General features: G+C 41.9%; 1 protein-coding gene across 1 annotated transcript; it reads right to left on the bottom strand.

Moving 5' to 3' along the window:
- Positions 1-1,428: 1,428 nt before the first annotated feature.
- SLC26A3 (solute carrier family 26 member 3) lies at positions 1,429-26,302 on the bottom strand. The gene is made up of 20 exons (XM_036084032.2): positions 26,172-26,302; positions 25,512-25,651; positions 23,969-24,079; positions 23,545-23,717; positions 22,134-22,298; positions 20,249-20,401; positions 19,778-19,860; positions 15,823-15,970; positions 15,598-15,711; positions 15,404-15,481; positions 12,392-12,487; positions 10,995-11,101; positions 9,772-9,841; positions 9,589-9,681; positions 7,965-8,060; positions 6,949-7,182; positions 5,318-5,372; positions 3,449-3,591; positions 3,261-3,326; positions 1,429-1,452 (listed from the first exon to the last, which is right to left on the bottom strand). Exons 1-20 carry the CDS (start codon positions 26,300-26,302, stop codon positions 1,429-1,431), a joined length of 2,280 nt encoding a protein of 759 aa, XP_035939925.1.
- Positions 26,303-26,397: the final 95 nt, after the last annotated feature.

The following is a 26,397-nucleotide window of genomic DNA, read 5'->3' as shown; positions in this document are numbered from 1 at the left end:
GCAGACATCAGCCATAGTCCTACATCAGGCTTTTGCTCCACTCCCAAGCCAAATGATTGATAAAACAGGCTTATGTTTTCAATGTCCACTCCCTGACCTCTACAGAGAAAGAGCTCTTAACCTGACATTCATGGAGTAGCCTTACATAAATGCATGGTGTATAAATCCTATATAAAGTGTGTGTGTGTGTGTGTATGTGTGTGTGTGTTTTCCCTAAAGTCTGTAGGGTGGATGAAGCTCTGTAAGAGATCCATAACTCAAAAATTTAAGAGCTGTTGCTTCAAAGAGTGCTTATTTTCTAGTTTTTAAGAGCAGCTATGTAAATAAACCTTTGTTTTACCTTACTGTCATTGATTTTAAGTCTAAGAGACTCAGTAAAGACACTAATAAAGGATAGAAGGGTACTTTGACAGTAACCTTTTAGAGGTGAGATCTAAAACAACTGGGACTTTTCCCAGTGATGAAGTTATTTTTGACAAAGTTACAAAATTATCTATTACATAAAATAAATACAACTTTGCACCAAGAACAATGCCAGCAAAAAAGAGAAGCATGTGTGCTGAATCTCATTCTCCAGCTAAATTGAGCGCCAGAGTTGTTATTCTGCCCTGTGAGTTGCAAATAATCACCAGCAGTGAAGAAAGAGTCAGACTTTCTTTTCTTTCCTCTAAGACCAGGAAGAGCTGGTTACCCATCATGTTTTCTCTTTGCTTTTCACCTTCTTGCTTTTTCATTTTATATCTTCATTAGCTTATATAATTCTCATACTAAGAGGTGGAAGGAAAGGACTTGTCTCAAAAGCTAACTATAGTTACAGATACGGCATTGGAAGGATTGTGTCTAGATCTGGGTAGGAGGTCGTTGGGTGCATTAAAAAGCTGTAGTGATAAATCATCAACTCTGGGCAAAGTTAAGTGTCATTGCAGGGTTTTCAGATGATTCTCATGTGTCAGGTTTCCAGCCAGACCATTACAGAGGGAACCCACAGCGGGCGTATTTCAGAAAGCTAACAAGAAATTTAACACAACAAGACATGTCCACTGTACAATGGGATTTTTTAAAATGGAAATATATCCATATGAACTGTATAAATTACAAGATTCAAAGCAGTGGTGTAAATACACTGCAAAACCTATGCATGAAGGTCATGACTTGGATGGGAATCTGTCAGTGCTATAAAAATATGTATAAACAAAACATTTTCTGCCTCTGATAAACCTACAAGATATAAAATTAAGAGTATTTACACAATTTTATACTAGACATGTGAAAAATATACCATGCTAGAACAATCTTGTTCCAAAATTTGAAACATAATTCTGTCAAGTAAAAGTATTCTTCATACAATGTATGAACTTATCAATAACTTCCTGGGTATAAAGTTGTTCTTTATATGACAGGTGAGGATCCGTCTGAATTATATTTTGATTAGAATTTTGTTTCAACTGGTACCTGGAAGAAGATAGAAAGTTCTTGTCTTAAAAGATTTGTTAAGTACTGTCCCTTTCAATAATCCTATCTTGTAGTTAAAAAGAGCAAATGTGGTCCATCTTGTTAAAATTATACCTAGAATTTACCAGAGTCATCCACAAATTTTTCGTCTTGAATTTTAATGATCACATACCTTCCACTGCTACTTGGTTAACATAGACCCATGTGATACCATGTTGTGATGTAAGTGTATCTTTCAAAGGCCTAATTTAACTTAATCAAAATGACACTACAGTGGTTGGAGCAATACACCCCTTCACAACTGTGCCAGAGGCCACGCAAGCTCCGAGCGGCTCTGTGTGCTGCCCGGGCACCTTCAGCCTTTACGTGAATCACCCCTGGTGGCCTGATGTATCTTCCTCTAAGTCATGTAGTGAGGAGTTGGCGTCACATTTTTGTTGTTGTTCATTTTTTTTGTCTTAATATGGGGAAACAGGTACAGGATGGTCCTGACTACATTCTGTTAGACGGTTGGTTCTGAAGCTTTGATTTGACACATTAGGTATAAGTTCTGGTTCTACACTTTATCCTTTCCAACTTGGTGACAGTTCTGAAACCAACGGCTGGGGAGAGGATTTCTAGTAATGCTGTCCTTATAGGGCCTCAGGCAAGGTGCCCCCTGTGGGTTTCTCTAGAATCCAGCCGTGGGAAACATGTCTGGTTGGAAACATGACTGGTGTTTTTTGAGAATGTGTGCCCACTCAGGCCTAGCTAACTTCTGGAATGGCTTTTTCATTGAACTTTTCCTATTTGGCATAACTTTTAATAAGGGCTTAGGGTTATCTTATGCTATATACTTCTTCATTTCTAATCTAAATCTCTTTTTTCTTTTCTTTTTAAACCTTTCTTCAAATAACAGAAATACCATTAGCCACCTCCCATACTTAAAGGCAATCATTAGATTCTTTCTCAGGATCCCTAATTCCATTAGTCTTTCACCAAAGGATAGAGCCACTGTAGCATAGTGAATAGAGCCCAGGGCTTGGCATCAGACAGATCTTGCTTCAAATCCTGTTGCTGTCACTTTGGTGTGTGACCTTAAGTAAATTAGTTAAGCTCTCTGAGCCCTTTCTAATTTCCTCATTTATGAAAAGAAGATATCTTCTTTGCATATTGTTGTAAGGATGAGATCATGAATGTAATGCACCTACCATGTACCTGACCTATAGCAGATACCCAATTTGATTTGTGATTCTGCTTTTCCCAAACTGGAGGCATTCCCTTAAAGGACTGAATATTCTAGAAATGAATGTTCTAAAATGAAATAGAACTATCCAGTTAAATGAACTTGGCAAATCTTTCTGGTAAGGAAGGAGAGGAACTTCACTTTCATTGCTGGGCTAGGCTCTGTGCTGGGGACTTTCCCTTGCTCCTGGGAGGCAGGAAGTGTGTATTAACTTCTCACTGCCATCACTAATTCATCTGTAAGTGGAAATAGCCATACCTTCTCCACCTCATGGATTACTAAGAGTAGAATAAGATGTTGGTTGTAATACTTTGAAAACATAAAGAGATCTCTCTACATATATGCTCAATATTGCATTAATAGAGACCTAGTATCACTATTTTCTATCCTTTTTTTGTACTGGTCTGAGTTTATTTTCCCTCAAAGTCCCTATGAAAACTGGCATTGCTTTCATTTTCTAGGGAAGAGGCCCAGAGGCTCAAACAAGGGCTGGACTTTCTGCAGCATGCTGGAAGAGGCCTCACTGCTTTTCAGTTTTTTGTTGTGATGTCTAGATAAACCTAAACGTGTTGAAGAATCTTACCTGACATTCCCGATTACGTAATCCTCCATTTGTATTTATGGTAAAATCAAATTTCATTTCTTTTTCCTGAGAAAACCAGAATGGAATCATGGATTAGGAATATATTTTTTTTAAATGTTGAAAAAGAAAGGAGAATTTAAGCACAGATGGTTTTTATATAAATGTGAAAGTCACTAAAGAGCTGGTACCTGACTGGGAATAAACTTTGAAGCATTGTAGTCCTTCTTCATCCAAATGTGCAAGACAGCATCGTGGATTGTTAAGAAAAAGATTGAGTCCTTGACTTCATCATCAAAAAATTCACACTGTACAAGCTTCTCAATGAAATCATCTGAAGAGAGGCAAAGAAAGGATAACAGGAAGAATTAATTGTTTCGCTGAAGGTTTCTTCTTGAGACTGGAGATTTGCATTTCCATTTGCAAATGTGCAGTTCACTGATGTTTGGTCCGGTATTCGGGGATCGCAATGGTACGATACCAGTGTACCATTAGTTTGGTGTTTTCTGGAACAAAAGGATATCTTTCTAATAAAAGAACACATTTCCTGCCCTAATGTAAAAAGAAAGAAGGAAAAGATTCAGATGAGGAAAACTTTTAGTACTTCTCAGAAGAAAACCGATCCATTTTCCTTTAGGCAAGAGCCTAGTGAGTTAATCTCCCTGGCTAATGATTAGAGCAGCAAATGTGGCTTATACAAAATTGGGATTCTGCCAAAATAGGACATATGCTCATAGACCAGTGATATGCTCTGGTTCTGGATTGCTGGACCTATTATTTACCAGTTACTTACTGTAGTACATTTTCCTAAAGCTGCCATGTGCTTTCAGAAAACACCTTCCTCGGCACCCCACATGACCCCGCCAGTTATCTTTGTGGAACCCCCTTCTTGTAGGCACTAACCACACTTGCTTGTACAGATCTCATGGGTACCGTGTGCAGAGCCTGGCTGAGTAATATGAAGGATCAAGAGATAAATTAGACGTATGAAACTCACCCTCAAGGAAAATAGAACATGCCTATATACCTACAGTAATGAAAGGAAAAGTGCCGTAGAAGAATAAAGGCAAGAAGCAATCCAATTTTTTTTTCTTTCATGTTTTCTTAGCTCTTAAAATAATGGCCAGCACATAGTAGGTCCTCGTTTTTGCTGAATGAGTAAGAGAGGTACAGATCATGTGCTATGGAAATTCAGAGAAAGGAAAGATGGCTTCCTCTTGATGGGTGTCTGGGAAAACCTGGCCAAGCAGATCATATTAAAAGAACTCCTGAGGAGGGTTTGGAGAAAGATGGAAGAAGAGAAGGTACAAAAGCATGGATATGGAGACACACCCCCTGGTCACAGGCAAGCTTTCAATACTGACCAGACTTAGTCGTGAGGGATGGAGGAGGAGAGAGGAGCGCCCGGTGGTCACCAGAACCCAGGATGGAGGTGGGTGGCGTGCGATGGGAAGGAAGGTGATGATCTTAAAGACTAAGAGAGGGATGCTGGGCAGCAGAGGCAGTAGGATGGGACACTTTCAAAAAGATCTGAGATGATGGGGAAGGATTACAATTGTTTAGCAGATTAAAGGGTTACTGAGATCAACAGAATAGTTTTAATGATAAGGAAGCCTCCAAACTAGAATATGTCTGTAGATTTTACGGGGAGGAGCCAGTGGAGAGGAAAAACCAAAGATGCCAATTTCATGCCTCCCTCAGGAAATGTGCACCTGTCCCCTCTCCCTAAAATGCTTTCCCCTAAGATACTGTATTATGGGCTGAGGAATCTAGGGAGGTGAGGAAGAGAGAAAACAAGCCTACCTTTTCAGGAAGATCAGAGTTAAAAATGGTTGCATATTCACTCTTTTGCTGCTTATGAAAATTAGGTTTCAAATTGTAAAGTTAATTTAATTACACATCAATACAACTAAAACATAAAGATGCTATTTCCTTAGGGATTTCTGTTGGTTTGGCACCTTCTTGGTGATCATAAACAAGACCTAGACTTTGGAGAGGCCGTCTACATTGAGAGTTGGCCGTGAGCCTGAAGTGATTGTCAGAACATAAAAACAACTTACCATCACTTCCAACAATATACACATCTACGTTGATCCTGATAAATTCTTGCAGAATCTGTTAAAAAGAAAGTAGATCTTCCTTAGGGAACAGTTTTACTTGTCAGAAACATAAAGAAAATGGTCATAATTATGCCTTATGAGTGTTGTGTTGCTTAGAGAACCTTTTACATTTTGAAAAGAGATAACAGTGTAAAGAGACACTAAAGCTAACAAGAGGCTCTGTGACAATAGGAAATAAATCCAAAGGAAAGAACGCTCCTCTTCAGAGAGAAGTTAAAAATGATCATTCCTGTGGGAAGTATGATGGGAAATCTGTTTCCACTCACAAGATGGGTTCTGATTTAATTTGAAAACCATTTCCTTCATGGGATGACCTTGACCTGAGCTTTCTAGCCACATAGAAATAGAAAAAACCAAAACCCTGTGGCTTATAAATTTGTTCCTTATTCCTATCCACAGTGACTGGCTGTATTAACACCACTGAATCTTGATTTGTTTTCCAGGTCCTAGGCTAAGAATAAATACCAGTAGTGATGTGAGTGAGGTCATATAAGGTAAGAAGAGCAGCTTATACTATGGATTATTTTAGATGATCATTAAAACCATTGTCATCTTCAATAAACACCGAACCTCTAATAGGCACTGAACTAAGAATAAGGGCTTTAAAGAAACATAAGGCAAAGTCCCTGTCCTTTGTGCTATACTGCTGGGACCAAGACCAAATTGTGTGTGTGTGTATGTATGTGTGTGTGTGTGTAGTTTTTTCTCCAAAGCTAAAACAAATGCAAAAACAGAGAAAGAAAAGAAAAAGCAAGCAGTTTTGAGAGTTCTGTGATGTTAAGATTTTTTAAAAAGTCTGAAGGAAACGAAATTGATTCGATTTTCTAATTTTGTATCCAGTTCACCCATATTTAATAGATCTTATCTTAGCTCAGTTCTTATGTAGGAAGATACCTGTGAAAACCCCAGAAAAAGAGGGGTAAATGTGGAATTTCTTAAATTTTCTTTACGTCTCTTTCTGCATCTCTGTTGGAAACCAATTTATTTTAGAAATGCTGACAGAACCATGGAAAGAAAACAGAGTACAACCTGAAGATTTTAGTCCTATTTTTAAATCACACGTGATATTGATTCTTTCACATAGCTACTTTTTTGGCAGGGGGCGGTGATGGGGCCTGGAGAACAGATTTTATACAGCCAACTGAAATTTCATCAGCTTATAATAGATAAAGACAAAACAAAAGGATCCACTATTCCACTTTTGTCCAAGACCTTCCCAAATATTCAGTATTTCAGGACAATTTAGATACAGTGCCCACAAGGATCTGAAGGTCCTGCAGGACTGGAATTTGGTAGGAGTGTGGGCATAGTTGTGTAGTGGCAAGTTCAGCATACATTAGAAATATGGGTGTGGTTGTCTTCAAAATTAGAAGCCAGCCTCCTGGGAAATGCTCTTTTAAAGAGCTCACTGAACACATCCCCCCCCATTCCCACTGTCTGCATGGACTATCCTAAGATTACGATTTACTTCTACTTAAGTGTGTATGATCTAAAGGAGCATCTTTCCACAAATATAACTTTTTTCCTTTGGCCACTGATTGGTTGTGTTCATTAAGAAAGAAAGTAATTACCATTTTGAGCCCCCTCATTGAAGAAATGTCAAGAAACGACACTGCTGAAAAGTCAAGAATAAGGCTATGCAGGCTGATTTTGGGGACACTAATGTTGAGAGGAAAATCGGTGTTCCAGTCTATCTGGAAGGGCAGGTCGGTGGTGTTGATCGGCTGATCCAGTTCTTCTATCTCGTTGTTGTCCATCTCGTCGTTGGAATCTTTAAAGCCATCACTGGTATATATAAATCCTTTCTGCAAGAGAAGACAATAAATATGCATGATAACTCTGACCAAGAGAAATAGTGCATATGTCAAAAATAACCAGTGAGTGTCTGAAGCACAGATTCAAAGTTAGGTCAAGCCCTTTTCTTTGGAGAATCAACATTTTCCCAGGAAAACAAAAATTTTAAAGATGCCATTTAAAAAAACAACATTAACTGACATATGATGTACCTTGTTTATCTGGCATTTCACTTAAAAGAATGGAACCAACACCTGGAACTACATTTTATACGCTTTTAGCTATAATACCCAGAAATGTGGTCAAGAAATTCACTGGTTTCATGCCCAGGAAATAATCAGTCTCACAGGACTAAAGAGGCCCTTAGGAAAAACTAAGGAGGCCTAGAGGTTTTTTGCCAAAAATGCTATAATTTGGTCATAGAAATTGTCAGACGTATACACAGTCCACGCCAGGCTAAGGTTTTGTTGGTTCCAGGGGCACCTGGGTGGCGCAGTTGGTTAAGCATCTGCCTTCAGTTCAGGTCATGATCCTGGAGTCCTGGGATCGAGTCCCGCATCGGGCTCCCTGCTCAGCGGGGAGCCTGCTTCTCCCTCTGACCCTCCCCCCTCTCATGTGCTCTCTCTCTCATTCTCGCTCTCTCAAATAAATAAATAAATAAATCTTTAAAAAAAAAAAAAAAGGTTTTGTTGGTTCCAGGAATTAGTGCATATTGAAATAACTCACTTGTGGTTAAAAATAAAAACATACTTTTTCCCATTAAAAAAAGAAAGAAAGAAAGAAAGGAACTTACAGGTGTCACTTGCAACAGGCCTTTCTTCTGCAGCTTCCGGATTTTTTTCAAAGCTTTGTTGCGCTTGCGTAGAATTTGTAGTGGATTGAAGCCAACCTGAAAAATCCATTGCTATCTTACAAGAATGCGGAAAATGATGCTGCTGAGTATTCTACAGCAGAATTCTAATAACTTTAAGTGGGATGGGCCGGGCTCGGGGCACATGATAAAGGTATGTGTAATAAAATGTAGAAGTGGTTCAAACAATGGCAGCGATGGCTTTGTGTCAACAGCTTTGGTCTGCTCAGCCTGTGTGCTCTTACCAACATTCAAAAACCTCTGTGCCACCCAGGGTTCGTCTGTAAATTACCCATCAATGGGCCTAAACTCTCCTTAAATCAGTGTGTGTTTTTGGCCTGTGCAACTCTGAGGGGACTTTATTTACTTTCTACTTGTTGGATATGGTGGCATTTAATTAGTACTCTGCTTCTATATCATTTTCATTCTACTAAACTTTATATGATTGTATTTTATAGTATTTATTATTACATGATTTTGGTTTATAATTTTAGTATTAGACCAGATGGCAACCTTCATTTTCTCCTTTTCAAAACAAATGTGGTCTTGCTGTGGCAAAATATTTTGTTCCAGAGTCATAAGTAAGGAGAATCACATTATGTAATAATGAAAAAAAATCCTTGACAAAAAAAAAATGTAGTTAGATGGAAGATACCAGATTAAGTGAAAAGCACAGTATGTAAAGCCATATAAGCAATATAATACCATTTTTGAAAAAAAATAGCTGGGTAGAAAAATATCTGATGCATGCCAAACTAAGAATAATAGGGTTGAAGGCAGGATGGGTATGCAAAGGACAGGGCAGACCAAAAGGCAAATTCGAGAATAAGTGCTGAGCTTTTGTTTCTTGACCTTAAAAACTGCTTCTTTGTCATCTTCTCTTCAGTCCATCAGGGACACTCAGCTGTCATTTGGTGTTAAATACTCATTAATGTTATATTTATTCATTGCCAATCATATTCCAAATATTCACTTGCTATCCTGAATATATTCAATGAGAGTCAAATAGTAAGTACTCTCTTGTTGTTTCTGAAATTGACGCCCAAAGCAAATCTGTAGGATACCCTCTGCTAAAAACCCAGCAGCCCCAAATCTTGTGGTAAGTCCTTTCACTCCACAGCAGGATTTGATAAAAGGTGACTCTGGGGGCGCCTGGGTGACTCAGTTGGTTAAGCGTCTGCCTTTGGCTCAGGTCATGATCCCAGGGTCCTAGGATCGAGCCCCACATCGGGCTCCCTGTTCAGCGGAGAGTCTGCTCCTCCCTCTCCCTCTGCTGCTCCCCCTGCTTGTGATCTCTCGCTCTCTCCGTCAAATAAATAAATAAAATCTTTAAAAAAAAAATTAGTCTGTATTGAACCTCATCCAAAGGGCCTTATTTCCCAACATATTAATAGACCCCTTACCAGGTAGTTTCGCCTGCTCTAGAACACGGGACAGAAAAACACGAACACAATCCAGCTTCAACATATGTGAAATCAATCACCCTCTGGTTACAGAGCAAACATTTCATTCCTAGATATTCAGTGGAATTACCCCCCCCCCAAAAAATAACAACTTCAAACCTTACAGCATCGATAAGTTTCTGTTTAAAGAACTGAATGTTTGCAAAGTAGATGGGGGCTGGACACCTGAAGATCTTCACCCCTTCCGGCTCATGCATCTGTAGGGCAGAGAAGTAGTATGAGATGAGCCCACTGGACTCATATTAATATCTTTCAGCAAGTCAAAGTAAAAAACGGATCTTCCTTACATCCAAGTAATCTTTCTTATTCTTGTAGATGTTGCTCCTTCCGACGTTAGCCAGAGTGCTGCATTTTGGACTGTAGGGAAAAATCGACACCAAGTGAATCACTCGTGCGTGTTTGTTAGGTCCTTAAGGCTAACACTGACTTCCCCTAGCATATCAGGACTATGAGCAGGCTCACTTTCAAAATATAAAGGGCTGGGGAATCATCATGCCATTAGACACCCTGGAGGGCAAACACCTCGTTTTACCTATACTTCCACCCCTCCTAGAACAGCCTAGAACAGCGCCTCCCATTTACCACCTTCCATCTTACAAAGTGCTCCCATATGCTTTTGCTGTTTGGGTTCCAAATATCACAGTTATTCAGTGAAATCGATTCAGTGACCCAGTTGTACAGACGAGGGCATGGAGAAGCACCGTGTGTTGCCTACAACCGCTCAGTCTGTCTCTCTGATTGATGGGTCCCTGATAAATGAACGAAAACTTAATGGAATCAGAGAGGGCAGGAACATTTCAACATAAATGTATTCCATCAGCCAGGGATTAACTTTAACCACCCCACCTTCTGTTCTAGAACTCCTGAGCAACCAAAAAGCCTATTTCTCCATCACACCATGTCATCCAATATAGGCTGAGTGACCACATGGTGGTGACATTATATGGCAGAGATTTAAGAATCAGGAAGATATTTGGACTGGATGTTAAGAATCAGGAATGCCAACTAGTTTTTGTGGACTTTTCAGATGACAGGGGCCTTTGAGAAGTTCTCTAGTCCAGCCCCCTGTTTTTAGATGGGAGTACAATCTAGCAACCCGTAAAAAGGAACAGCCCTCCACTAGACATGGAGAATCCCACAATCTTCTCTGGAACCCATTTCCGTGTCTGGCAAGTCTATGGCAAAGACATGACACCTGCTCAGAGGCTAATGCTCCCAGTTTCCGGCTGGGCAAACAGACTCTGCAGTTTATATGATTTCTCTGAATTGGTGGCAAAGCAGGGAACAGACCAGTAGCTGGTGAGACCTGGGCTGGGGATGCTCTGAGGTCAGGGCATGTCTATGGCCCTTCAGGCCTTGAGGGGGCAATGTGAGAAGAACAGACCAGCCAGTCTCGATAGATATGCATGCCTGTCAACTAAACTACTTTCCCCTTAATCAGTGACAAGTTTTACCCCCTCCCACAGGCATGTCCAAGTCTGCAAGGATGCAGAGCACGATGCACACTCACAATTGGGTCCTGAATACAATGGTCAGGAGCTGAAACGCCACGCTAGCAGCAAGGCCTAAACCGAGTCCCAGGACAATGGCAAAGATGAAGGTCATGATCCAAATTAGCTGTAAAAAGAGGGCGACACATGCACAACAATTTACTCTGACTCAACTGCAGTGTCTTAGGTCCAGAGCTTTGAGAAAGCATGAACTTCTAGAGCCAAAGCAGAGGTTGGAAGTGTACAGGACAAGGGACCTGCCTCGAGAGGTCATTTCTTTTTTTTTTAATTAAAGATTTTTATTTATTTATTTGAGAGAGAGAGAGAGGACAAGCAGGGAACGGCAGGCAGAGGGAGAAGCAGACTCCCCACTGAGCAGAGTCCGACGCAGGGCTGACTCCTAGGACCCTGGGATCATGACCTGAGACAAAGGCAGACGCTTAACCAACTGAGCCACCTAGGCGCCCCGAGAGTGTGTTCATTTCTAATCCCATCCCTGACCCAGTTAAGGAAATAATTGAGTCTATCTGGCACAGTTAAAACCGCAGAGCCAGCAGTTGTTGGTTAAAATCAGCAAATTAATCAGCAGGGCTTCTACTGATTTTTTTTTTCTGGTGGTCTGCTGATTTAATAAATGGCTACTATCTGTACAAGGATTTTAGCATGTCAAAAGGGTGTTAAAATCCCCAACAATTATCTACCAGGAACAAAAGTAAACCAAGTATAGCTGATTGCTTTATGCTTGTTAAGTACCATAGGATATGTTAACAACGTTTTTATGCCCCAGACTTTGATCCTGGTAAAATTATGGACTCTGCGTCTCATAGCAGGGCATGTCAAGAGCAAGGGGCTCCTTTATAGGCTATTTCCAAAAGGAATGTTCAGAATTTAAACTCTTCACAGATTCTCTGGAAACAAACATCTGATGTAATGAAGAACAGAAGCAACCATATCCTACTAGTGTTTCATGGAGCATCGCCTACTTGCAAGTGGCTCCTTTTTTTAAATTCAAATCCCAGAGAAGGATCATTAGAGTATGCAGTTTAAAAATAGCAAATAAAGGGGCGCCTGGGTGGCACCATTGGTTAAGCCTCAGACTCTTGGTCCCACTCCAAACGGGGACATCATGGTCATGAGATGGTGCCCCCAGTCGGGATCCCCACTCAGCGCGAGTCCACCGAGATTCTCTCCCTCTCCCTTTGCCCCTCCCCCGACGTGCACATGAGCACATGCGCTCTCTCTCAAACAAATAAATAAATCTTTTAAAAAAATAGCAAATGAAATAAACTCAGATTATTTGAATAGATAATATAGAAACCAAATTTCACTTGGTTTATAATATGAATGTGCATTTCACATCAGCATTAGCATGTTGTCCTGATTTCTCTGTCTCTCAAATATCACTCCCTCTACTCACACAATCATACTTATCCTTTCGCCAGAGTCTTCGTATCTCTGTGAACTGCATCAGCATTCCCTTCAAGTTCCCAAGTGCTAAAGCCGCCAGGACAGACTGCAAAAAACATAAACAGCAGATGTACTTAAAGATAATCAAATAAGTCATACAGAAGCAAAGGTGAAGGTTGTAGATAAGTGTGTCCTTTAAAGGGCCTCAAAGCCTAGCCCAGAACACACCCTTTCCCAGTGTATAGTGCCGTGCAAGACACACCAGACCTGGGACTCTGACCCGTTCCCAGGCATGACTTTTTCCCCACCGCAGTGACAGTGCCAGGCTATGGGTAGAGGAAAGCACTTACTGGCCTGTACCTTGGGACAGAGACAGGCAGATCTTAAGACTGATGCCTGAAATAAATTTTTCCCAATCAGAGACAGTCTAATGTGTGTTTATTTATTGGAGCTGGGGAGAAGGGGTTGCTCTTTGTTAAAAAAAAAAATCTTGGGGAACTTGGGGTACCGAGAATCATAATTCAAACCTTTGAGGATGATCAGCATTCAACCATTTTTTTAAAAAGGTTTCATTTATTTATTTGAGAGAGAGTGCATGCACGTGAGTGGGGGTGGGGCAGAGGGAGAGAATCTCAAGCAGACTCCGGGCTGAGTGTGACATTGAAAAGGAAATTGCCAGTTCAGCAATGGTTAGCTGGTTAAACAATGGTTCACAAATGAACGCCAGTTACAAAATGCTGAAAACTGAGTAGAGTCTGTAATCTAGTTGACAGTACGGTTCCAGTGTCCCTATCCTGGTGTTGATCACATACTATAGCTAACATAAGATGTCCCTGCCGTGGTGGCTGGGTGAGGCGTGCACAGGACTCTGCACACGGCGCCTCCTCTGTTGGGGGACCTGAGTGTAAAGCAGGTCAGGTGCTGCTTGCAGAAGAGGCAAACCCCTTCTCTTTTCATTAGGCATTGTTTTCTCACCTGGTCAGTATTCCACGGAGCAACAGTTTTTTAAAATTTTTCATTGCAATATAGACACAAGACAGCCCTTTAAAAAGTAAAGATTACAGAGCACTGAGGAGCCATAGAAAGGAAAAGGGGGATAATTTTATCAGGAACCAGATCTCCATACTGCAGTTGATGTAAAGGATTAAATATAAAATGCTAAGAACTGGGGCACCTGGGTGGCGCAGTAGGGTTAAGCGTCCGACTCTTGGTTTCAGCTCAGGGCATGATCTCAGGGTCCTCGGATCAAGCCAGGCGTCGGACTCCACGCTCAACAGGGAGTGGCTTGAGATTCTCTCTCTCCCTCTCCCTCTGTGCCTCCCACTCTTGCTCTCTCTCTCTCTCAAATAAATAAAATCTTTTAAAAAATGCTGAGAACTGCTAATGCTTAATCAGCACCCAGGAGACATTTATCATTAGCTATTATTGTGGGTTATTTTGCATAGTTCACATGATAAAAAGAAACAAACCAGCTATTCCGGTCAAACAGATATTGCAGATACAATGGTCTAAGCAGAACTCATCACATGGATCCTTTGTCGAAGAGGCTTTGACTCAGATCACGGACAATGTCCCCGGGTGTGCTTTATTCGTGAGAGAGATAGGATTTAACTGGCAATTACTTCCCAAGGTTCTCCAACTCAGCATGGGCGATGTAGAGCCCAAGTGTACCCTTGGGAAGAGGAACGATAGGGCAGAATTCTCTAATAGGGGGGTTGCATGTGCACTTATTTTTACTGAGATAGACGTTCTTCTATTTCTTTGGTGGTGACTTCATGATTCCTTCGATGCCATTCCTTTGGAAATCAGTAGGTTAGCTTATGGAGAATGCATATTCTTGGCAGAGAGTACTCTGCATTGCTTGATGACAGATTTGGTCAGTGAGGCTCTTTGGGATGACCACACTGTTAGTCTAGAAACCTGGGACCAGATTCACTTTCCAGCTACCAACCAACAAGGAAAAAGGCCTAGATATCAACTAAAAAATACTGCGGGCTTGTGTCCTATCTCTATGTCCTTTGTAGTGAGAAGTGTAGTATCATGTTCGTAGAATAATAACAATACAATAATAATCTTAATATTAATGGCTACATATATTTAGTGCTTGTTCCATGCCGGGCCCTGGGCTAAGTCCTTAATGTGCAATATTTCATTTAGTTTTCGCAACAACTCTGTGAGGCGGGTACTGTTTCCCTCCCTATTTTTACAAATGGAAAATGTAAGTTTCAGAGAGGTTAAGTAATTTGATTAAAAGTACACAGAGAAAAAGAGGCAGAGCCCGGATTAGAAGTAGGTCTCCAGAACTTGAGAGCCAGTGCTCCGTGGAGTATCTCAAAATTACATCACCTCCACAAAGAACAAGGTATTTACCATTGTCCGGTTTCCTAGAGATCCTTTCTTTTCCAGGGTCTGCTGTTATTTCTTTAATCTGGGGGCTGCAGCCGTTTAACAAAGCATGAACCCAAACCCTCAAAAATCACAGTTCAGGAGAGATGGGCCAAGGAGCAAGACGGTGACGGTGTGAGGTCTGTGTGTGGCTGCAATCTGATAGTGTTGGTCTTGAAGTTGGCCCAAACCCTGGGAGCTGCAGGGTGGATCTGTAAGAACGGGTTGTGTGGCTGGTAGCACCACTCTCTGAACTTGATAGAGGCCCTGATGACGTCAACCTTTAAGGAAATCTTCACTTCCGTCCGTCAAGCCACGTCGAGGCTGAAGCGCCTGGGCGTCGTTCCGTCTAAACATTAATTATTTTTGGGGCTCACAAGCATGTGGAGAGTGGAGCAGATAAGGGAGTTGGGGCATTTGCATTCCTAGCATTCATAAAATGCTGCCAGGGGGAAAAATACAGATTTTTGGCCCCAGACTATTGGCTAGGAAGGGTACTCGAGAATTTTCAGTTCCCTCATTTTCCTGTCTAGTTTGCACTTCCAGAGTGGAAGAACCAGGGTCGTTGATTCATCATTGCCCAAAGCAGAGAGAGAGAGAGAGAGAGAGAGAGAACCCAAAGAGAGACTAGTGATACCTTTTGTAGTGGCTCCAGAAGAAATCCAAGGGCTAAAATGACAATCAGCACGATGATAGCAGAGAGAATCCCAGCGATCTGTAAAGACCAAAAGATACTCATCGCAAAATCGACACACCCGCCCCCCCCCCCCCCGGCTTGGAGTCGCTGGCCCCAACGCCAGGATGGCCCTCACAGTAAAGACCCCCAACTACCTGTGTCTTGCCCCCAGTGCTCTCCTGAACCGCGGATCTGGAGAGGGCGGTACTCGCAGCGAAGCCTTTGAATGATCCAGTGAATATGTTACTCAATCCCAAGGCTATTAACTCCTGGCAGGAGAACAAAGAGGAATCCTTTTCAGAAATGGCACTGGTCGTACGATGTCCACACAATATTACTTAAAGTTGCCTAAAGAGACCCAGCACAGGTCGTAAACTTACCTGATTGCCATCGATCGGATAATCATATTTGAGGGAATAGACGCTGGCCACGGAGAAGGCCACCATAAAGCCAACGATCGCAATGCCGAAGCTATCCCCGAGGGTCTCTTGGAAAATCTGCATGTCGGGTGCGATGGGGGGCTGAAATCTGAAAAGGAAATGGAGCGAGTTTGAATGTCACCAACCTGCTAATAAACCTTCAATGGCATTCACTTGCCCTCAGGAAAAGCCACATTCCCTGCAAGGCCCTTCCCCACCCCCACTCCTGCTCAATCACTATCATTTCCCAGAATTTATGCTCCAGCCATACCAAGCTTTTGTTTGTTTGTTTCTCAAAGGCATCATCTGTACTTTCACCTTGGAAGCTTCTAATTTGCTGTTCCTTCTGCCTGAACTATTCCCCTCATCCCCATCCCTCCTTCCAGAAAGTCTTCTCTCACCACAAGGTCAGGGTTAGGTGAGATTCTCTGAGCTTCTCCAGCCCTGGATGCCTCCCTTCCTTACCCCTCCCGTCCCCTCCCCCCAACTCTCTCCCCAGGCACAGAGCAGGGACTGTGACTACTTCATTGTTCTATGACCAAGACCGAGCATTCTTCGTGGTGAACATCAGGTGGTCAATAATTGTTGGGCAAATCCAACAAGTGAATGCAATCTAGGCTGAGTTTGGTCTCACTTTGAAGTGTGACCAGCAAGAATTTAGCACCGCTGCAAACTTTGGAATCTGTTATCTTATTGTTGAAAAGCAATGTTGCCTGAATTTGATACCAGAATGTAAATCCAGTCCCATGACAGTGGCACATCTGATATTTTGCTAGTATAGCGCATTATAACATACACTTCTGTCCCTATAAGCTTCCTGCAAAATGTCTTAGATCCCACCTGTATTGTTACACTGGATTGAAAAGCATCATCCACAATCCCTCCAATAGTTACCATGGATGAAGGTCTTTAAGCAAACACAATTAAAGACAAGAGAAGCGAGAAAGTCTTCCCTCCATCGATAACAATACCTTCCATGAAAAACCCTTAGCAAACAGATGGGCCTTGGACTCTGCCCTGGGTTCCACAGCTGGAGACAAGTGTGGCCCTGACGGGGAAGGGCATTCATAGTCACGCGGTGTCAGGGAAATGTTCAACTCGGAGAAGACCCTTCTGTGTTTGTACCTCACGACTTCAGAACAGTCAAATGGTATTCGCTAACTGTGTTATAAAAGGTCCAAGTATCTCCGAGTCCACATCCACTGACTGAAATGCTCACTTCCTTCCTGCCAACATGTGTTTCTGACCTAAATCTTATTGGAAGTGAGTTTATTGGATTCATTCAACTCTTTCTCAATTGCTGTTCATGTTTGATGAATATCTGTGTTCATACATTTACAGCCTTAGTTTTGAAGAAGTACCGTGAGGTATACGAGGTATTCTGCAGCTACCATGAATCAGAACGTTAGCCTGGAATGTTGTTTTTCCAAAAATAAATCCCAAATTGACTATACAATTGAAATTTGCTTTTTATACCACAGTAACCAGAAGCCTGCTAGTATTCTTTTGTCCTAGCCTCTAAATACCAGAGACAGAGTGGTGTGATGGAGATTTACAGTCTGAAAACTGGGATTCATTTCCTGGCTCTGCTTCCCTGCCCCAAGCCAGTTTCCTCCTTTGTAAAGGGAGAATAATCACACATGTTTTTTTTTCTTCATAATTTTTGTGAGGGGGGAGTGTCACATAAAATAATGAACATGAATACTATTTACACACTGTAAAGTATGAAGTGCCTATTAGCTATTATCATACGATCCCTCTGATCTGAATATATCCTCCATGTCTCCTTGACTGTTTCAATGAGCACTTTCCTTCAGCCCGTGTGTGTGACTTCTTAAAATCATTTCCAAGGTGTCATACTTCTTAACAGCAGATTAATGATAATTAATAATCATTATTTTCCTGTTATATTCTATTGGTGATCATCAGAAATTTAAAATACCCACTGAGGGCGCCTGGGTAGCTCAGTCGGTTAAGCGTCTGCCTTCGGCTCAGGTCATGATCCCAGGGTCCTGGGATCGAGCCCCATATCATGCTTCTTGCTCAGCGGGAAGCCTGCTTCTCCCTCTCCCTCTACCCCTCTCTCCTGCTCATGGTCTCTTGCATGCGAGTGCACGCTATGTCTCTCAAATAAATAAATAAAGTCTTAAAAAAAATAAAATGCCCACTCAATCATCACCCAGAAAAAATTGGAGTGGAAAAAGCATATAAAGAGCCTAGTACCTAATTTAGGTGCTAAATTAGTAATAAAGCAGTGGGAACACTCATTGTAGGACAGGCACTTAAGCATGCATGTCACACATATGGACGCACTTAATCCTCACAAGAATCCAATGTGATAGCTACTTTTTTCAGCCCCATTTTTAGAGCCAAGGACACAGAGGCATAGAGTTTAGTTATTTGCCCCAAATCAAGAGGTAACTCAGAAGTAAATCCTAGGCACTCTGCCTCTAGAACAGGTGAGCTTGTCTACCAGGCTACACTGCCTCTCTGTGGAGTGTAATGATTAATAAATGTGAATTACTCCTTCCCCCGCCCTGCAGACACTGTGGAGAGAGATCCGTTGACATTCAAGATTTCTTTACTAAGAAAAGTCTCGAAAAGGGGCGCCTGGGTGGCTCAGTTGGTTAAGCAACTGCCTTCGGCTCAGGTCATGATCCCGGAGCCCCGGGATCGAGTCCCACATCGGGCTCCCTGCTCAGCAGGGAGTCTGCTTCTCCCTCTGACCCTCCTCCCTCTCATGCTCTCTGTCTCTCATTCTCTCTCTCGCAAATAAATAAAATCTTAAAAAAAAAATTTAAAAAAAAAGAAAAGAAAAGTCTCGAAGATTGTAACTCAGTGATCTCAAGTTTATGTTTTACTTCCAAAATCCTTTCTGGCAAGGTTCTCTTTAATTTTGTATCTACCTATTTATGTCTATCTGTCTAGGTAGTTTATGTCTCCTAAGACTTTTCAATAAAGTGTAATCACTTGCAAGCTGCAGGGTGGAGAGAAATCCCAGAAATAGCCTTTCAGTTTCAGACTAATTCCTACTTAAAGATCTTTTAAATGAAAAATGGTGCTTGAGATTCATTAAGTGTAACAAATGAATATCTGGTGATAAAAATATTTTTGCATGTATTTGCTTTTTCAAAAAATTGGTTATTTTAAAGTCAACAATGCATATAAATGCTGATTCCTGGAATTCTCAAATATCTCTTAAGCATGGGGAGGGAGGGAGGTCTTTGTTTGTTTGTTTTAAACAGGAACACAACCTGTCCTTGGTAAGCAAATTGAGGAAATTGATGCTCTGGTCAGAGGGCAGAGAGAAGAAAGCACAAAACTGGATCTCTCTTCTCAATCCAATAAAGGCAATGCAATCAATGCATTTTCCAAGTCCTTGTATGAACTGGACCGCCCAACCTTCCGCAGCGTTCAGTGTTGTTCTGGCCTTGTTTTGAATTTGATCATGAGAAAGGACAGAGTGTGCCTATCTGAATTGCTCAAGCAGTGGGCTCAGGTATTCCTTCTGGGTCTCTTTTGAACTGTCAGAACTTGGCTCTAGTCACCTCCAACAAAACACTGCATTTTGTTTATAGTAATTTCTGGACAAGGAAATCTGGTTTCATTTGGTTCCTTTTTATGAGGAGAAGCAGGTTTGATTTGCCTTTTTTTTTTTTACTTTGACTGCTTCACTTTTCCCTGCGTGTGAATCCCTGCTCATCTGGTTTGTGAGTTCTTCCACGAGGACAGACTTTCTGATAATTAAGAACTGCAGAGCCTTTGTGGCTCCTTCCTAGAAGGAGAGTAGCGCACTTTCCTCATCCTCCCATGAGGGAGGGAGGGTTCTGCGCTGGATGACTGCTTGCAGTCCTCCCGAGTCACTGCTCCCTCTCTAGTCAGTGCGTGGAGAGGCCAGCATAAAAGACACACTTACCCTCTGTTCATCTCCCCAACCACAGCCACCTTAAACCTGTTTTCGAAGTCAAAGCCATAGGATACACCTGTTGCGATCACAGTCTGCAAAGTTGCAAATTGCCCAAGTTAGAAATATGAGATATCACTCACAGTCTTCTTAGATCAGAATCTCTAGCCCAGGCTTTGCTACTTTTTAAAACAAAGTCCTGAGGCAATTCTCCTGAGCCACCAGAGGGAAGAACCGCAGCTCTGATGGGTCGGCCAGCCTCTCTGAGGCCTTGCTCCCTGCGCAGTCCTGTCTCACACGGAGAGAATGGACCCCAAATCACAAAAGGAAGTCATTAATTTGGAATGAAGAGAAAACCATACGAAATTTGGCACCCAGAAACTGCAGAGATGGCATCTGCCCCACTAAAACCTCCTGAAGCTTTTTGACATAAAAACAGGAGACTAATGAATTATGAAAGAAAGTCGTAAGACGATCAGTTACCATGATGAGTTCAATTGGGATGGGCACTGGAAGTTTGGCTTTGTAGCGCTGATTTATTTCTTTAACCACAAATACAATCAGTAGGATAATCAAGGAGGTCACAAGGTCTGCAATATTAGTGTCCTTTATTTGTGTGAATACGGAATTCAGCACCTAAAATTATAAAAGCGAAAAACAGCCAAGTGCTATATTTTTTCTTCCTTTTTAAGAATCTTTTTAATTTTTTTATGACCTTTTTTTTTTAAATTTGAGTATGGTTGACAACACAATGTTAGTTTCCAGCGTATAGCAGTGATTCGGCATCTCTATTACGATGTCATTGACTATATCCCTACCCTGTGCCTTTATCCCCGTGACATATTCATCCTATAACTGGACTCTATCTCCCTGCACCCACTTGGCCCAAACCCCCACCCCCCACCCCTCGGGCAACCATCAGCTTCTTCTCTGTATTTATAGGTCCGATTCTGCTTTTTTGTTTGTTTATTCATTTGTTTTGTTTCTTTCCCAAGTGCTGTATCAATATATAATTTGGATGCAATATTCGATTATTTCCAAACAGCTTAAAAAAACATTGAGGCAAGAAGGACTGACGTGGGTGGAAGAGTGATTCTTGCTCTGCTCATGTTAACCATGAATGAGTAATTGTAGACACTAGCATGGGGGATATGAGGAGGGTAAGTCAGCACAGTATCGGCACCACACTGATGGAGGGATGCTTGTGGCATTATTGCTGGGAGTCTCTTTGGCTGGTGTCAAAATTCCCTGGATACTTTTCACATTTTTACAACTGGTCTCTTCTGCTCTTAGGTCTTATGGGTTATTACTTTATAATCAGCATCATTTTCTATCCAGGGAATAACCTCTCCTTCCCAATAGTTTTCTTAGCATGTATCCCCTTAATTCCTGGCTTTTTTTTTTTTTTTTTAAGGTTAAGGCCCTTCACATTTCTTAGTTAACTGTGTCACTTTTGGAAACTCGTTTCTTGGCTAATGGTGCATTGTACATGATCTTAATTTTTAAGACCAGCTGGATTCCCTTTCCATGGGATCTGGAGAGCTCAAGCAGGCCCAAACTGGATCCCAAATTGCTCCTCGAACACTCCACTTCTAGACTAGCCCTGGATGGGAGTGACAGTTTTGGTTCCGATATGGAGCAAACTCTGTCTCAGCTCCCGAATACCGTCTTGATAGAAGCACCAATAAGCCCGAAATTCATAAAAGAAAGGAGACAACAAAGATCAGAGTGGAAATACATGAAATCGAGACTAAAAGGACAATAAAAAAGATCAGCAGAACTAAGAGCTGGTTTTGGGAAAAGATAAATAAAACAGGCAAACCTTTGGCTAGACTCAGCAAGACAAAAAGAGAGAACTCCAAATTAGAAGCACCATGCACACTGTCCTATTTACATCTTGGCTAATTTCCTTTTGCTTTATAAACAGGGATGCGTAAAAGAGTCAGAAGAACCTCCATTTAAAAAGAACAAGACTTGCTTTTTAAACTTAGGGAAACGTTATCACTCAGCACATTTCTTTCAAAAGAAGATTTTGAGGAAATTTTTAAATCATGGGATAAAAGATTAAAACCTTTAATAATGAACTTAGATTTCTTTTTCTTTTAAATAACACTTAAGAGTCAAATCTCAGAGACATGGTACTTAATTTGTGTTGTTCACGTTAGCTGGATGGTAGATGTGGTTTGATATTTAGCGTTCTTCCCTTGGCCACTAATTTTTTTCTTAATGTGACTAAATTTCACAACCTGTTGGTTTCTTGGGTGTTGTCGGGAAGCCCCGTGTCAAAGGCACGGAAAGAAACCTCTCCTAGAAACAGGATAGTAAATTTCATGTATGTTGATATTTTCGAGGCAAAAGGACCACTTACTTTGAAAATTGAAAATGGATCAGTGTGTGCTGGGACCTTCAGCTGAAGCATGAATTTGAGCTGAGAAACCAGGACGTGCACTGCAGCAGCTGTGGTGAAGCCACTGATGAGGGACTCCGATAGATAGATCACCACGAATCCGAAACGCAGGACCCCCATGAGCAACTGGAAAGAGAAGGGCAAGGCCTTTGGTAGTGTCGGTTACAGGTGCACTTCAGCAACTAGAGAACCAGCAGTGGAAAGGATTCCAAATGTAAAGGTTCCGCCTGTATGCAAATGAAGAAGCAGGTGTCCTTGCCTCCCGGAACACCTCCGGTTCAGTTCCTCCCTCTCCCGCCTTACCCCATCCTACTCCCAAGGTGGAGCATGTAAGTCTAGGATACCCTAATAAGTACCAGGCTTTTTCCTCCCCCCCACCCTTTTAAGGTGCCATATCTTCAGAAGACTCATCCATATATCTTTCATAGCAAAATCCTATCTAGCATCCGCCCTCATAAATTTTCCCATGTAATTTTAAGTGGCTTGCTGGCTGCTACAGCATTCATGATGAGCAACCATTCATATGCCCTCAAACAAGTTGCTTGACTTTTGTAAGAAGTACACGACTGTGTACGGAACCTCAGAAGTGCTCAGTTTTAACTGGGGGCCAAAGTTGTTCATTCCCCCAAAGCCTCGGTATTTTGCAGTTATGTGCATGGACAGATTCTCCTTCGTTGGATCCCTGGGTTGCCTTTCCATTCGTGTCTCCAGAATGCAGCCAGAGCTGCGGACATGCAAAGGTGCTAGATTCAGAAAAGAATCGGCCGTTTGTCTGTCATTTGGGCACACCACTAATGTCCTTGTTTAAACTCACTTTCTCTTTCTTTAAAGAATGGTCTTAGCCAATAATTTCACTAATCAGAAACTCAGCCAGCATCCTGAATCCACGCCATTTTCACTATTCACTATTCACCAGCAATGGAGTCAGGGGTGTGGCTTGGGCGGGAGGCTTGAGCCCCTCCGTGATCCTCTTCAGCTTTCCTGAAATCTTGGATACAGACAGTTCAAAGTGCTCAACCCCAAATCCTTGCAGCTAGATTACAGTCCCTGAGGAATTGGAAAGAAGAAAGTTCCAAAGCTGCCAGGGTCACTAGTACTTGAATTAAGCATTTCACTCCTCACCACTGGTGCCTCCCTCTTCCCATTTTCCCTTCTCTCTAGACCCGCGTTCACTCATCTTTGCAATGTGGATCTGCTCCTCCACTTCCGGTTGGAGGGAGTAGCCCTTCTCCTTTCCTATGGGCCGCTGAGAGAGGAATGGAAGCCAAGGGAAGAGTGAGGAAGGGGTGGCGGGAAGGAGACAGAACAGAAAGATGTGTACCAGTGAGGACAAGCAGCACGGGGAGGGCCGATGACATGAGAAAGCGCTCACCTGAATGATTCCAGAAAGGACGGTGACCGTGGCAGCCACCATCAACTTATACTCGTCTGTTGAGGAACTGTTACTCATGGAGCTATTACAGATTCCCGGAGCAGCTGTACTGTTCGATGGGGTTACTTTCACAACGACTGCTCCCACCATCATGCTCAGAACCGGAAATGGACCTAATTAACAGAGGATGCACTGTAGTCAATATAGGCTCCCTAAAGCACAGGCGTCTTTCGACCACAATGCAGCGGATAAAAAGACTACCAGCTGTTCTGCCCTTCTTCCCCACCCCCCAGCCCCAGTTCTTACAAGGAACTATGACTGCTGTCTGGGATCATGCACAATGTAGAATTGATATGGTGTGTGGCTAATGGAGTTAATAAAGAAAGAGCCATGGGAGCATTAATTAGCCCACAAATTCACTTACCCACAGATATGTGTTTAGAAGTGCCCAAGAAAAAGTAGACCAGAATTGGGAAAAAGGCTGCATATAATCCATAGCCTGGGGGGACAGTGACCAGCAGAGCAAATGCTAAACCTGTAAATACAGAAGCATCAGGGTCCTTATTTCAGGCAAGGGGAATCATAAAAGTCCTCCTGAAGTTCTTCAAGGGTTTCAGATTTGTACCTGAAAAATCAGTTACTTTATTAACTCAAATAGATTGAAGATGTAAATGCAGGAGCTAAAACTACAAAACTCTTAGAAGAAAACATAGGTATAAGTTTTCATGAGCTTGGATTAGGCAATGGTTTCTTAGAACTGACACCTACAGCCTAAGCAACCAAATTAAACACAGATAAATTGAGCTCCATCAAAATTTAAAAATGTGTGCTTCAAAAGTTACTGGCAAGAAAGTGAAATGACAACCCACAGAATGGGAGAAATGATTTCCAAATCGTATCTTGGATAAGGGTCTAGTATCCAGAATATATAAAGAACTCTTACAACTCAACAAGAAAAAGAAAAAGAACCTAATTTTAAAACGTGCAAAAGATTCATTTCTCCACGATATACAAATTGCCAGTGAGCACATGAAAAGATGTTCAACATCATTAGTCATCAGGGAAATCAAAATCAAAACCACAATGAGGTATAATTTCAGACTCACGAGGATGGCTAAAATAAGGAAGGCAGATAATAACAAATGTTCACAAGGATATGGAGAAATTTGAACCCTTATATGTTGCTAGTGGGTTACCATGTGACAGCAATCACACTCCTAGGTATATACCCAAGAGAACTGAAACATAGGTTCACATGAGAACTTATACACAAGTGTTCATAACAACATCACTCCTAATAGCCACAAAGTGAAAACAACCCAAATGTCCATCAACAGATGAACAGATCAACAAAGTGGTCTATCCATCCATAGAATATTAGCCATCATGCATAGAGGTGAATTACCCTCCCATGCTACAACATGGATGAACCTTGAAAACATGATGCCAAGTGGAAGAAACCAGACACAAAGCACCACATATTCTGTGATTCTGTTTTATATGAAATGCCCAGAATTGGAGGTGCCTGGGTGGCTCAGATGGTTAGGCATCTGCCTTCGGCTCAGGTCATGATCCCAGGGTCCTGGGATCGAGCCCCACTTCGGGCTCCTGGCTCAGCGGGGAGTCTGCTTCTTCCTCTCCCTCTGCCTCTCCCACTGCTCGTGCTCTTTCTCTCTCTGTGTCTCTGTGTCTCAAATGAATAAATAAAATCTTAAAAAAAAAAAAAGCCCAGAATTGGCAAATCAATAGAGACAGAAAGTCATTGCGAGGGAGATGGATGGATGTAATGGAAAGTGACTCTTAACGGACAGGAGGGTTTGGGAATGGTGCTGGTGGTAAAAATGTTCTGGAATTAGATCATGGTGATGGTTGCACAACCTTGGGAATATAGCAAAGAACACTGAATTTTATACATGAAAGGATGAATTCTATGACATATCAATTCCCTCTCAATTAAAAAAAGTTACCTTGTAGTACAGCTACGAGCCCCGTGCTGATTCCAGAAACAATGTCACTGAGTAGCCATTCCTTTATCCGGTAGGCTGGTAACCAAGATGCTATGGGGAACAAAGACAGGGCAATCTTCTTGGCCTTCTGTGTGGAACAGCTGAAAACATTGAAAGCCACACTCAGTTAAGTCATATCCAATTGTAACTTTGGCACCTAATTGCAGTGGAAAATTGGTAAAGATGATACTATATTCAAGAATGAACCACCACCTTTCCCACTAACATTCGCCTCCTTACCCAGATTGACTGCCCCCCCCCCCCCCCCCCGGTCACTACCAAAGGATTTTCTTTTCTTTTTTTTTTTTAAGGAAAATGCTGATTTTCTTTAGCCATAGTAGAGCTTATCTGTCATCCTCAGCTTGGATTTTACAACATTTCAGTTGAGAACTTTCCTCTACCCTCATTTCTGATGCTCGGATATGGAAAGATTGTGTTGAGAGCTGAGATGCTGTTCATTTTAGAGATTCCCTTTCCAGCTCTGGCAGGGAGTAGGAGGTTTGGAAACCAAAGATAAGAAGACCCTGAAGGTGATGGGCTAAAGCCAGAAAGGAGAGCTTGGAAAGTTAGAAGAAAGTGCTTCACTTATTCCTCATACCAATACCTTAAAAAATATCTTACCTACAACACACATTGAGATGATCCAGGAAGGTCTTACGATGTCTCTGTTTCTTCTTATGTTCCTCCCCAAAAGCATTTGCAGAATACACTGGCCTGGCTACAATGTACTGGTTCCCAATGGGTTCGATCATTTTGCTTTCTCTGACGGCTGCGTTAAGAGGAAGACCTTTGGAACTATGTGGCAAACCCTTCTTCTTGCCTTTAGCAGCTTCAAATGCCTGAAACC

This window comes from Halichoerus grypus, chromosome 12 (assembly GCF_964656455.1).
Source record: "Halichoerus grypus chromosome 12, mHalGry1.hap1.1, whole genome shotgun sequence".
Lineage (NCBI taxonomy): Eukaryota > Metazoa > Chordata > Mammalia > Carnivora > Phocidae > Halichoerus > Halichoerus grypus.
The sequence above is the reverse complement of the archived record's forward strand: the minus strand, read 5'-3'. Positions and strand labels throughout refer to the sequence as shown.